We start from the raw sequence: 13,115 nt of genomic DNA on the forward strand, positions 1-13,115 counted from the left end.
CAGAAGCATTTTTTGTTATGCAGTGTCTTCTGATGTTCGAAAAACGTTTCATTGTTTCAGTGGGGTTCTCACTCTTAGTGGTGAATGATAAACTTGCCAGAGCTTTCCATGTGGGAAGCAGGGTTCCAACTACTGCCAGAAGTAATCAAATATTAGCTAGGAGAGTTTATAAATTGAATATGATTTGTAGTCTGAAAAATTGCTATGTAAGAGACTATCATTTAAAAACTTTAAAAAAATTGTATTAACGTTTTGGTTATTGAAGTAATGTTGGTTTATAATATTACATAGGTTTCAGGTGCACACCATTATGAATCAACATCTGTATACACTACATTATGTTTGCCACCAAAAGTCTAGTTTCCAGCCTTCTCCACATAATTGACCCCTTTTACCTGACTTACTCTCCCTTCCCTTCTGCTGTTTTATTATTAATCTGTTTTTGTTTGGTTTGGTCATTAATTTTGTTTCCTTAACTTCTGCATTAGTGAAATCATACAGTGTTTGTTTTTCTCCATCTGACTTATTTCACTTAGCGTAATACCATATAGGTCTATCCATGTTGTTTTCACAGAGTTAGAAAAGACACACTGGCTGCAGTGGAAGTTTCTACCACTTCCAGCTGTGTGACTGAGCTTTGTGTGTGTGTGTGTGTGTGTGTGTGTGTGTGTGTGTGTAAAAGGAGAGTATGAACTGACTTTAGAGAGCTGTCAATGACTTAGTAGGCTAATAAATCTAAAACCTTAAGAACTATGCCTTGCAGATAGTAGGGGAAAGATGAATGTTAGCTTTTATTAAGGAGGATGGAGATTGTAAAGAGGCCACTGGATTTTCAATCAGGTTGGCAATGTATGTTGAGAGCAGTTTCAGTGCAGAGGTGGGTGGAAGTGTGGCTGTAGGTGAATGAGATAGACCATATAGGTCTATCCATGTTGTTTTCACAGCTGAGTAGTATTCCATTGTGTTTAAGTTCCACATCATCTTTATGCAATCACTTGCCACTGGCACTTACATTGTTTCCAAGTCATAGGAGGTTATCATCGAACAAGCAGTCCTGAGTCGTGACCCAAGAGAATGTCACAATGATATGTAGTGCTGCCCAACTGAATTAGCTTTAGAGGTCAAGAAGGAAAGGGTAATGAAACACTGATATTGGCTGCAGCTGATTAAGAGACTGTAATATACATTGGGTGTGAGAGAAGGGAGAGGTAGGAGGGGTTGTATGGAGAGGAGAGAGACACAAAAGAAGAGGTGGGTTTTTTTTTGGGGGGGTATGCAGGGATGTAAGAGGAATACAAGTGAAACATGGACAAGGAATGCCTCAAGAGAACACCAGGGAAAGGAAATCACTTTTTGAGGTAAGAGGACAGATCAATACTTAAAACGAATTGTTTAAAAATGACTGTTGAGAGAGGTAAATACTGTATGATATCATCTATATTTTGGAATCTAAAGTAGCCAAATTCGGAGAAATAGAAAGTAGAGTGGTGGTCATGAGGGATTAGGAGTTGGGAAATGAGGAAAAATTGAATTAATCAAAGGATACAAAATGCTAGTAAAAAATTAAGCAATTCAGGAGAGTTAAACTAAAGCATAGTGATTATATCTAATACTATACTATATATTTGAAAGTTACTGAGAGTATAGATCTTGTTCTCACTGCAAAAAAAAGAAATGGTAATTTTGTGATGGGATGAAAATATTTGCTAATACTATTACTATGGTAATTATTTTGCACTACGTAAGCTGTATCAAATGAACACATGGTACAGCTACACTTACAAAATGTTTTATGTCAGTTATATTTTGAAAAATCTGAAAAAAATAACTAAAGCAAAGAGACCGGGTGTGGGCTGGTAGTGGTTCAGCCTAATGCGGACAGTAATTGTCAGAAATGAAAGCAGTTGATACAACCTTTTCAGAGAGAGCAAGGAGGGGTAGAGATAAGTGCCAGAGAGTCTCTGATGAGAAGAATGGAAATCTGAATGAGTTTCAAGCATGCCTGGGAGTATGATTTGAATCACACAATTTTGAGTAAAGCAGTTATGGTCCACTTGTGCAGGGGGTTAGCTATGATGTGAGGAATATGCTGGGAGGAAGCTGGGTATGCTGAGAAAGAAACCTGTTTGTAATTGCAGCACAAGAGTAAGGAAAAGAGATGTCCTCCAGAGAGACTAAGAGCTGAGATGGCAGGACCAAAGGTTAATATTCAGTGTTTAATGCATTTTTATTAAGGAATTTTAAAAAGAAGATTATAAAAAATGCTAGGCGTTAATTCAAGGAGACTTTATACATGCTCAGATTCTTGAAGCAGACTGAAAAAAATTATCAGCAGATTTTCCACTAGAAATAGAACATTATGAGAGCTTCCATATGATCCAGCAATTCCACTCCTAGGTATTTACCCAAAGGACACAGAAACATCCATTCCAAAGAACACCTGCACCCCTATGTTTATAGCAGCCCTGTTTACAATAGCTAAGCTATGGAAACAACCCAAATGCCCCAAAATAGATGACTGGATCAAGAAGATGTGGTACATATATACCATGGAATATTACTCAGCATTCAAAAAAGATAAACACATGCAATTTGCAGCAACATGGATGGCACTGGAAGGGATCATGCTCAGCGAAATAAGCCAAAAAGAAAAAGAAAAATACCGGATGGTCTCACTTATAGCAGGAATCTAGAAAACTTAAATAAGGGACCAGGAAAATGAATATAAGAAAGTGAAAATCAAAATCAACAAAAAACTATGAACCAGAGACACTTTTTGGGGGGTGGGGGGCGGGAGGGGAAGGATTGGGGTCAGAATGGGGCGTTTGCAATTGTATGGGGGAATATAAAAATAAAATTTAATATTTAAAAAAAAAATAAAAAAAAAAAAAAAAAAAAAGAAATAGAACATTATGAAAGAAAATTTTCAAATTGCTTAGAAGATGCATTCAGCAACTCTCATGTTTTAATGATTGGGGCTAAGACTGATGTGCCTAATACTTCCAGTTAATCCAGTTGATTAATTTAGTGAATGAGCAGAATTATCTTATCACATTTTACCATAAATAATGTATTTTATCTACCCAGTTGTAAAATTTTTATTTACTTGTAATAAAAAAAACACATACAAGTAAAAACATCATTCTGAGGGCAATATAATTTTGAACTAGGTCTGCTTTTAACTAAAGAGGTATTATGGTTTTGCTTTCATTTTGGAAGCAGGTGTCTTTTGTTTCAAAAGATTTATTTATTTATGCATACAAGAACTGGGATATAGGCCAGAGGTGTGGGGGGTGAGAGGATTCACCAGAGACAGAGAGGGGAGCAGAACAGACAGCTTGACTGAAATACACTGCAGAGGGGAGCAGCGGGCGAGTCAGGAGAAGTCTGCTTTGCCATGTGGGTAGCTCCCTGGCTGGGCATCAAACTTGTGCTGCAATGGCTGCAGATAGCTTCATAGGTTGCATCTTAACCCCTTGAGCCACCAGGGAGACCCTGGTTTCAAATGCTGACTCCAAAATTCCTTGAGTTAACCTGGGCAAGAGCATGGTGAGGGGTGCATTATCATCTTCATTTTACAGAGTGTAAACGTAGATTTGCAAAATTAAATGGGACAGTATATGTGAAGCACTGTTAGCAGCATACTTGCCCAAAAAAGGCATTCAGTAATTGGTAGCTATTAATAATCTGCTATTAATAATCCATATTAATAGCAACAATGATAAGCAATTAGCTTCTTTATAGAGGAAATTAAATAAAAGATGGAATTCTGCAGTATTTCATCATTTTACAGGTATAAAACTTTATTACATGTATGTTTATGGGTCCCAACAGAATCCCAGCTTAATTTTAAAACCCAGGAAAATGGATTTGCACCTCTCAATAACTTACAAAGAAACCTACCATTCTTAGAGCTTTCTCTCAATGTCTTTTACTCATTGTTAACTGATACATCATTGCTACCTCTTCTAGCTCTCTACTGTTGCAATAAGTTACCCCAAACAAAAACTGAGATTGTTATGCTGAATGTTTTTACAGAGGTTCAGGGGCTCCACTTATGCAGTGTCTACATGAAATACACTCTTAATGTAAAGACATAGTTACTGAATCCCATTTTGTGTGTATTATCCATTGTATTGGACTTTTAAGTGCTAAATGTCTCAAATTCACCCTTATATCTTTTTTCCCCCACTTTTTAGAACATTTTTTTTATTGAGGTAACAATGATTTACCCATTTTTAAAAAATTCTAAAATAATAGTAACTGCTTAAGAGAATTGTTGCAAGGATTAAGAGTAAATGTTGTTGCATTGAGCATTTAACATATTGGTTGGGATATGGTATGGGTTCAGCTAGGGATGCTAAGCATACGCATGCATGTGTATATACACACATCTATAAATGTTCAATCAATCATATTTTTCATCAGTTCAAATTCTGAATGTAATTTTAAAAATGTACAGAATATATCTAATTGTTCCTTTGGGGAATTGTTTTAATTTCATGATTTCTTAGTTGCTTGGTGTGGATAAATCTCATATAAAACACACAATCTTGTGGAAACATTTATTGTCATCAAACATTTGTATTGTTATCACAAATTTTAAGAAGTTGTATAAAATAAAAATAAATAGTTCAATGATAGATTCAAATGAAGGATCAAATTTAGATGTGGGTTAGGGTTAAAGGTATGTGAAGTAATATTAGATTGAAAATAAAAACAAGTTGAATGAACTGGGCATAGAGAGAAACTTTCTAGACAGCATTAAAGCATGTGAAGGCCCTGAAATAAGCAATATCTTGTTCTATTCAAAACCCTAAGGAATATAGGTGTGCAGGAATGGAGCAAGATGAGGAAGCAGAGGTGGTCAGCCATCTGCTGAAAAGCTGGGATAGGAAGTTTATGTTGAATACTTACGATTTTTTCTCAAGAAACATCACTCTGTGGTGGTGCAGAGAACAAATTAGAGTAGGCCAATGAGCACATGAATTATCGTAGTCCAAGCAAAAGATGATGGTGGCCTGGACAAGGATGGTGGCAGTGGAGAGGAAGAGGATCCTTTTCATATATGTGAGGGTAGTGGAATCAACAGGACATGGTGAGGGTTAGAAGTGGGTGATGAGAAAGGAAGGTATCATGGGTGATACCCCTCGCATAGCTGGGATTTGTTGAGGTCCCATTTACTGACTCAGCAAATACCAGAGGAGTGATAGATTTTAGGAGGAGATCTAGATTTCAGTTTTGGCTATTGAAGTAGGGAGATACATGTGAGACATCTGAGAGGAGGTGTCCAGTGGATCCACACATAAATGTCCCAACACTAAGAGAGAGGCCTTGGCTAGATATATACATTTAAGAGTTATTGAGTAAATCACCTGGGGAGAATGTAGAATGAAGAGAAGAGGATATAGGACTTGTCCTAGAGAACTCCAGTGCTTAGAAATGGAGGAGAAGTTAGCAAAGGAGAACAGGATGACTGACAGCATGTATCACAGAGGTTGAGGGATGCGTGTTCAGATAAGAAGGCCATGACCCTGTGGATGGCTCTAAGGTGCAATGGCCACCATTTTAGCACGGTGTTATCAAATAAATGGGTACCTTTTGTCATTGGAATGTCAGCCCAAGGTCGCTAGGAGAAACAATTTTAGTGTTTATGTTCTACCACCCTGCTTCATATCACAGAATGAAATCTAAATGAAAATTGTGAGGCTAAATATAGTGCTTTGGCAGGAGGAGGTTGAAAAGGCATTGGGGGATGATTAGAAGTGGGGGTGATGAACTGTGAGTTCCTTTGTAATTCTGAGTCTATTTACCAAATCACATGGCCAAAAAAAGGGGGGGGCGGGCAGAGGGAGTGCAGCAGAGGAAGGAAACACATTTATGAAACAGAATAACATTATGTCCCTTAACTGCTGATGTTTTTGCTAAATGCTGGCAATATGCATTGACATTTAAAATCAGAATTCCTTAGTTTAGTATCTATCCTTGCAGCAAATCCAACATGGGAAAGCATCATTTACAAAATAAACCAGAGGGTTTTCACTCTGTGTTCAGAAATTGCAAGAAAGTTTGGTTGATAATACTGTGTGATCTATAGATTAAACAAATCATTCTATATTAACATTCAGTTTCTTGCCTTATAGCCACAAAATGATGCTCAATTATTGGAGGGAAGGAGGGTAATTTTCCAGCTGTTTCTTTTTAAATGAGATGCTTTGTTTATTGTTGTTGCTTAACAGGTGATTACAAAATAAATGCATTAAATATTTAAGTGGTATGCGCCCTAAAATATTCACTTGTGCTGATAAAAACTACAGATATTAAAGTCAGGAAAACTTGAAGACTATTCAAAGGTCAGGAAAATTTAAGACACACTATTCTTTTATTTTCTAAGATATTAAACTCTTAATATACGCCTAAAGGAAATATTCTTAAATCCACTTATTTTATTGAGGTAACACTGGTTTACATCACTTTATGTTTCAGCAGCAGAGGTCCACACCTCTTCAAATGTATGTTACCATACTGTGACACCACCAAAGCACCAATAATTTTCCACTGCAGTCCACTGGACCCCCTCTTTCCTTTGTTCCGGTGCCTCCCTCTGAGAGCCAAGGGTTTGTCTTGGTTTGGTGTTGTCTGTTTCTTTACTTTGGTTCATTGTATTCCACGAAGAACTCATTTTGTCATTTTAGTTGTGACTTATAAAAATCCATTTTTTTTACACCTACCTTCTTTTTGCTTTGTTTTTAATGCTTTCCTTTGTTCTAGGATGTTCACAGTTTTGTTCAGAGGGAAAATTGATGTTTGTGAGAGAACTGTTTGTAACTAGAATTGCTATGAGAGAAAGATCGTAACAGAAACAAAAGAGCTGCTTTTGAGAGCTATAGAGTCTAGGTAGAGAGAGCTTCATTAGCGTAGTTGCTTTTATTTTTTTTGGTGAGGGGGCAGAGAAGCAAAGTGGTGTGATAAGTGAACATTATACTTAGAGTCAAGAGGTTTGGTTTTACATTTTAGCTATTGTGCTTACTGCTCTGGATCCTCAGTTTTCTTGGGTACTCTACTTTCTTTGATTTTAATTCACTGCTCCTTTACAAATTTCTTGTAAAGATTATAAGTGATGCAGTTTTAAAGAGCTTCTGCACAGCAAAAGAGACAATAATCAAAACAAAGAGAAACCCCAACGACTGGGAGAAAATTTTTGCACCCAACACTAACAACAAAGGACTGATCACAAAAATCTACAAAGAGCTAATGAGACTCAACAAAAACTAAGAAAATAATCCAGTCAAAAAATGGGCAGAAGAGCTAAAAAGAAACTTCTCCAAAGAGGAAATACAAATGGCCACTAGACATATGAAAAAATGTTAAATGTCACTTGCAATCAGGGAAATGCAAACCAAAACTACCATGAGATACCATCTCACACCAGTGAGAATGGCACATATTAAAAAAACTAGCAACAACAAATGTTGGCAAGGATGTGGAGAGAAAGGAACTCTCCTGCACTGCTGGTGGGAGTGCAAACTGGTCCAACCACTATGGAGAGCTGTGTGGAGATTCCTCAACCTACTAAAGATAGAGCTTCCATATGATCCAGCAATTCCACTCCTAGGTATTTACCCAAAGGACACAGAAACATCAATTCCAAAGAGCACCTGCACCCCTATGTTTATAGCAGCACTATTTACAATAGCTAAGCTTTGGAAACAACCCAAATGCCTAAAAATAGATGACTGGATCAAGAAGATGTGGTACATATATACCATGGAATATTACTCAGCATTCAAAAAAGATAAACACATGCCATTTGCAGCAACATGGATGGCGCTGGAAGGGATGATGCTCAGCAAAAGCAGCCAGAAAGAAAAAGAAAAATACCGGATGGTCTCACTCATAGCAGGAATCTAGAAAACTTAAATAAGGGACCAGGAAAAAGAATAACTATAAGAAAGAAAAAAAATCAAAATCAACAAACAACTATGAACCAGAGTTACACTTTGGGGGGGGTGGGGAAAGGAGGGATTGGGATCAAAATCAGGAGGTTGCAATTGTATGGGGAATATAAAAATAAATTAAAAAAAGATTATAATGGGCCTCCCTGGTGGCGCAGCGGTTGAGCTCTGGGCTGCGAAGCTGCCCGCAGCCTCTGCAGCGCCGGTTCGATCCCCGGCCGCCAGAGGAGGGTCCCACATGGCGCGCAGACCTCTCCTGCCGCCCGCTGCTCCCCTCAGCAGTGTACTTCGTGCATCTGCCTGTTCTGCTCCCCGCTCTGGCTCTGGTGAATTCTCTCACCCTCCCGCGCTTCTGACTATACCCAGTGCTTGTATAAATAAATAAATAAATCATTAAAAAAAAACAAGAGAGGTCTGTTGCACCAAGTGGGTTAGCTCCTTGGCTGGGGATCCAACTCAAACCTCAGTGGTGATATCACTTAGACTTAACCCATAGGCCACCAGGGAGGACCCTGAGCAAGACTTCAATTGCTTCTCATAGGTGTTGATTTGTTATATCATTAGCTAAAATTCTTTTTTTCCCCAAAGATTTATTTATTTATTTATTTAACCGAAGTACACTGCTGAGGGGAGCAGCGGGCGCAGGAGAGGTCTGCGCGCCATGTGGGACCCTCACCCAATGGCCGGGGAGCAGCCGGGGATCGAACCGGAGCTGCAGAGGCTGCGGGCAGCTTCGCAACCCAGCGCTCAACCGCTTTGCCATTGGGGAGGCCCAATTAGCTAAAATTTTTTTCTAATGCCTGCTGTGATTTCTTCTGTGCTCTAGAATTATTTAGAAATGCATGGCTAATTATTCAGAAATGATTTTAATTTTTTTGTGAGTTACTGAGATTTGCTTTCATAAACCTGTATATAGTCAATTTAAATAACTATTCCATGTGTCTTTAAAGAATATGTGCTCTGTGCTTGTTTAACACAATATTTTATGTAAGTCACTAAGGTTATATAAATCAATAAAGTCAGTAAGATTTTAAATTATGTCATTTATATCTTCTAACCTTATTAATTTCATAAGAATTTTATTATTTGCTTTTTCAGTATTCTTTTCTACCAGACAGAGTTATATTAAAACAAACACCTGCTTTGGTTGTGAACTGTCTTACAGCTGAGCATGGAGTGTTGAGAGACTCTAGATATTCAATTATAGGAATTTAGAGAAGGCAAATTATTGATATAAATGAAAAAAAAAGTGGTTGTGAATAAAAGGATGGACAAGTCCAAAAGAAAAGATGCTGAAAAAATAAATTCACATTAAAGGAACTTGGGAATATTTTATGACCTTGAAAGAGCAAAAGATTAAATATTGGAAGCTGATACAGACCTAGAAAGAAGTAGGACAATTTGCCAAGACATTGAAATGATGCTCTCCTGTAAGTTATGCAACAAAGAGAAAGAGGCATGGTACTGTTCAAACTACTCTTGCTGCTTTTCACAAAAACATGAAATATTTTAATTCTAAATATTTCTAATGTTTAAAATTACAGTGTGCTAAATAAATACTAGTTGTACTACTTTTGTTATTTATAACCAACAATAATATTTTGACAAGTTTTTAGAAGTCCCCAAATGACCATACTCTATTTTGTTAAGATCACTGTATAGAATTTCAGCATGCAAAGAGTTTTCATTCTTCACTATCATGCAAAATAAGGATTGCCTGTATTTCAGTCCTCGTAAGACATTTTTTGTTTTGTCTTGTTCAGTCAAGGTTCATTTATATTGACTTTTTCTGTTGCTTTTCATTTTTTCCTGTACCACTATGCTACCATTTAAGATTATTTTGGAAAACAGTCTTAAATTACTGAAAACAATTGCTTTCCCTTTGCATTAAAAACTCCATTTTGTAGTCCCTTTAATAATAGTCAAATTATAATGAAGTCTCTCAATTTTTGTTGTTTTGATATATTTACATTTTCAAAGAACCTTTTTGCTAGGTTGGCAGTTATTTACCGTTGTTATTTTTCCTGTTTTACTCTTGCATAAAGCTTTTAATTGTTTTATGGATTCCATGATTGTTAAAAAGTCAGCTGTCAGTCTTATTGTTATTTCTTTGAAAATACTGTGAACTTTTCCTCCTCTTGGTGCTGTTTATGATATTCAATTTGTCTTTGGTATTTAGTACTTTGAGGATGATGTACCTTGATGTGGTTTTCTTTATATTTATCCTTTAAGGGCTAGTGGTACTTCTTACATTGTGATTTGATGTTTCCTAGGAGTTTTGAAGAATTCTCTTCAAATATTACTTCTCTCCATTCTTTCTTTTGTGATCCAATTAATTATAGGTATGCTAGCCGTTTCACTGTGCCATCTTCTTATTTTCTTTTTCTTTCCATGCTTCAGGCTGGTTATATTCTTTTGACTTTTCTAGGTAACTGATTAATTTCTGAGCTATATTTAAAATTTTTTTTTTAAAGATTATTTATTTATTTATACAAGCACTGGGTACAGTCAGAAGCGTGGGAGGGTGAGAGAATTCACCAGAGCCAGGGTGGGGAGCAGAGCAGGCAGAAGGACTGAAGTACACTGCTGAGGGGAGCAGCGGGCGGCAGGAGAGGTCTGCGCGCCATGTGGGACCCTCCTCCGGTGGCCGGGGAGCAGCTGGGGATCGAACCGGCGCCGCAGAGGCTGCGGGCAGCTTTGCAACCCAGCGCTCAACCGCTGCGCCACTGGGGAGGCCCCTGAGCTATATTTAATTTGTTGTTAAACTCATGCTAAGATTTTACTTCAGTCATTGAGATTTTAAGTTTTAGTTTTCATTTGATTCTATAAAATTTTCCAGGTTAATCTAAAATGTTCTATCTTGCCTCTCAAAACTTGAATATATTTATTACCATTACTTTAAAGTCTGTTTCTGGGTCTCCTGTGGGTCATTTTCTGTTGTTTGTTTTCTTCTCATAATTTTCTCCATATGCTCTTTGTCATGCTTTGTTATTGTCTTAATTGATTCTGAGGTAGGCTTTAGTCTTTGTGAAGATTGATCTATTTCTCAGTATCCCATACTCTCAGAAGGAAGCTCCTTAGGGGCCCTAGCTAAAATCCTGGGGAGTTTAGTAGAAACCAAGCTCCTTAGTAAACTTTAGTAACTCCAATTTTTGTTTTGTTTTGTTAGCTATAAAACTGTCTAAATCTCTGTTCAGTCTCATCAACTTATTCATTATGAGTTTGGGTTTTTTGTTTGATTTAGATTATGTATGTATTTGTTTATTTTATATTATACATATACATATAAACTCTATATAGAATATATCTATATATAATTATATATAAAATTATATATGCATATATGTGTGTGTATATTTAATTTTCCACATTTGCTTTACCCATCAGTGGACACCAGTTGTTTTGCTGTTGTGGTTATTGTAAATAGTGCTGCAATAAACACATTTATCTTTTAACTGTACTTCTGGGGATTTTTTTGATAAATACTCAGAAGTGGGTATCTGGATCATATGGGATTTCTAGTTTTAATTTTAAAGACCTTTCTATATACTGTTTTCTATAATGACTACACCAATTTACATTTCTACCAACAGTGCAGGAAGGTAGCCTCCCCACCACTTGTTTCTTTCTGAAAATAGCCATTCTAACAATTGTGAGGTGATATCTCAATGTAGTTTTGATTTGCATTTCTCAGAGGATAGTGATGTTGAGCAAACTTTTCACATACCTGTTGGCCATCTTAATGTCTTCTTTGGAAAAATGTCTATTCAGATATTTTTCCCATTTTTAAAATTGTATTTTTTTCTATTAAAGTGTGAGCTTTATATATACAAGATATTAGCCCTTTATCAGAATGATTCGCAAATGTCTTCTCTTATTGAATAGGTTGTCTTTTGATTTTGTTAGGTTTCCTTTGCTGTTCAGAAGATTTTTTATTTTGATGTCACACTAGTTTATTTTAAAGGCTTTTGTTGCCTTAATTTTTATTATTTCACTAAGAAAATAGAATTAACATTTTTAAATACATGCTTCTTCAAAGAGCATGTGATTATGCATGCAAAGCTTTTTATAACTTATACTAGAGAAATTAAAGAAGAAGAATGTTTATGAAATGTATTGACTAATTTTAATATGCTGGGCACTGTTTTAAATGCTCACTATCAAAATTTGCAATTACTATGGAAAGTGGAAACTCTTTTTACTCTTACTTAACAAATAAGGAAACTAAGGCTAAGAAAGATTACATAATTTTTCCAAGGTTAGATAGCTCATAGGCTCAATTCATCCCTGACCAACTTCAAGCAAGTTCTAAACATCACTCCTGTTCTGATCACATGAAGCTGCATTTCCCTTCCAAACTGAGAGAAATAATGTTAGCTTTGAAGAGTCTTTCACTGGTCCTGGACTCAAGTAGTTTATCAGCAATTAAGCAGTTTACTTATTGATTGACCCCCAATAAAATCTGCTAGCACAACAGTAGTATAATACAATGACAAATCAAGAAGAGGAGTTCTTATTTTTCTTTAACTTTCAGCCATGGAATTGAGAATTCGTGTGAATTAATATAAACTAGGAATAAGACTGTCACAAACAACAAATTTGACTCATGATTTTGAAATCAGCTGTTTTCACCATCCCGTGCCCAATTATCAAGCAAGAGTGGCTGTGATTGGGTCTATGCTCACTTTTCACTGTACTTACATGTGAGTTACTTTACTCAAGTTGTAGAAGGAATGTGACTCCAACCGCTGCAGAGTTGCATCTATTGACAAGTAGCTGAATGTCACAAAAATATAAGAAAGAGAAGAACGTTAGCCGGGTTGTGAACTCCACACTGACCATTCATTTTGACGTAACTTCTTTGACAGTGGCTTCCTAGATCATGCAACAAATCATGCTCTTGGTTTCTCTCTAATCATGTTAAAATTAGTTAATACTTTTTGTCAGATCTCATGATACCTGGAAGTTTCCCAGTACATTACATTCTATTCATCCCTCAACTTTTATTTAGCTGCTACTTCCTTCAGAGGCTTTCCCCAAATTTCCTATCTAGATCAAATTCCTATAAGATATCTTCAGCACCATGCAGTTTCCCTTCCACTAATTATCACAGTGTAGTTTTGTGAATGTTTGGATGATATTTGGTTTATGTTGTTTAGT

General features: G+C 36.5%; 1 protein-coding gene across 1 annotated transcript in view; it reads right to left on the reverse strand.

The window, feature by feature from the left end:
• Window positions 1–13,115, reverse strand: part of LOC119238124 (thyrotropin receptor-like) — a 135,776-nt gene that overhangs the window by 58,360 nt on the left and 64,301 nt on the right. Inside the window, 1 exon segment of the mRNA XM_054691878.1 lies at window positions 12,657–12,731. Coding sequence (XP_054547853.1) covers window positions 12,657–12,731 — 75 coding nt within the window.

This window comes from Talpa occidentalis, unplaced genomic scaffold (assembly GCF_014898055.3).
Source record: "Talpa occidentalis isolate TD23 unplaced genomic scaffold, MPIMG_talOcc4v2.1 talOcc4.11, whole genome shotgun sequence".
Lineage (NCBI taxonomy): Eukaryota > Metazoa > Chordata > Mammalia > Eulipotyphla > Talpidae > Talpa > Talpa occidentalis.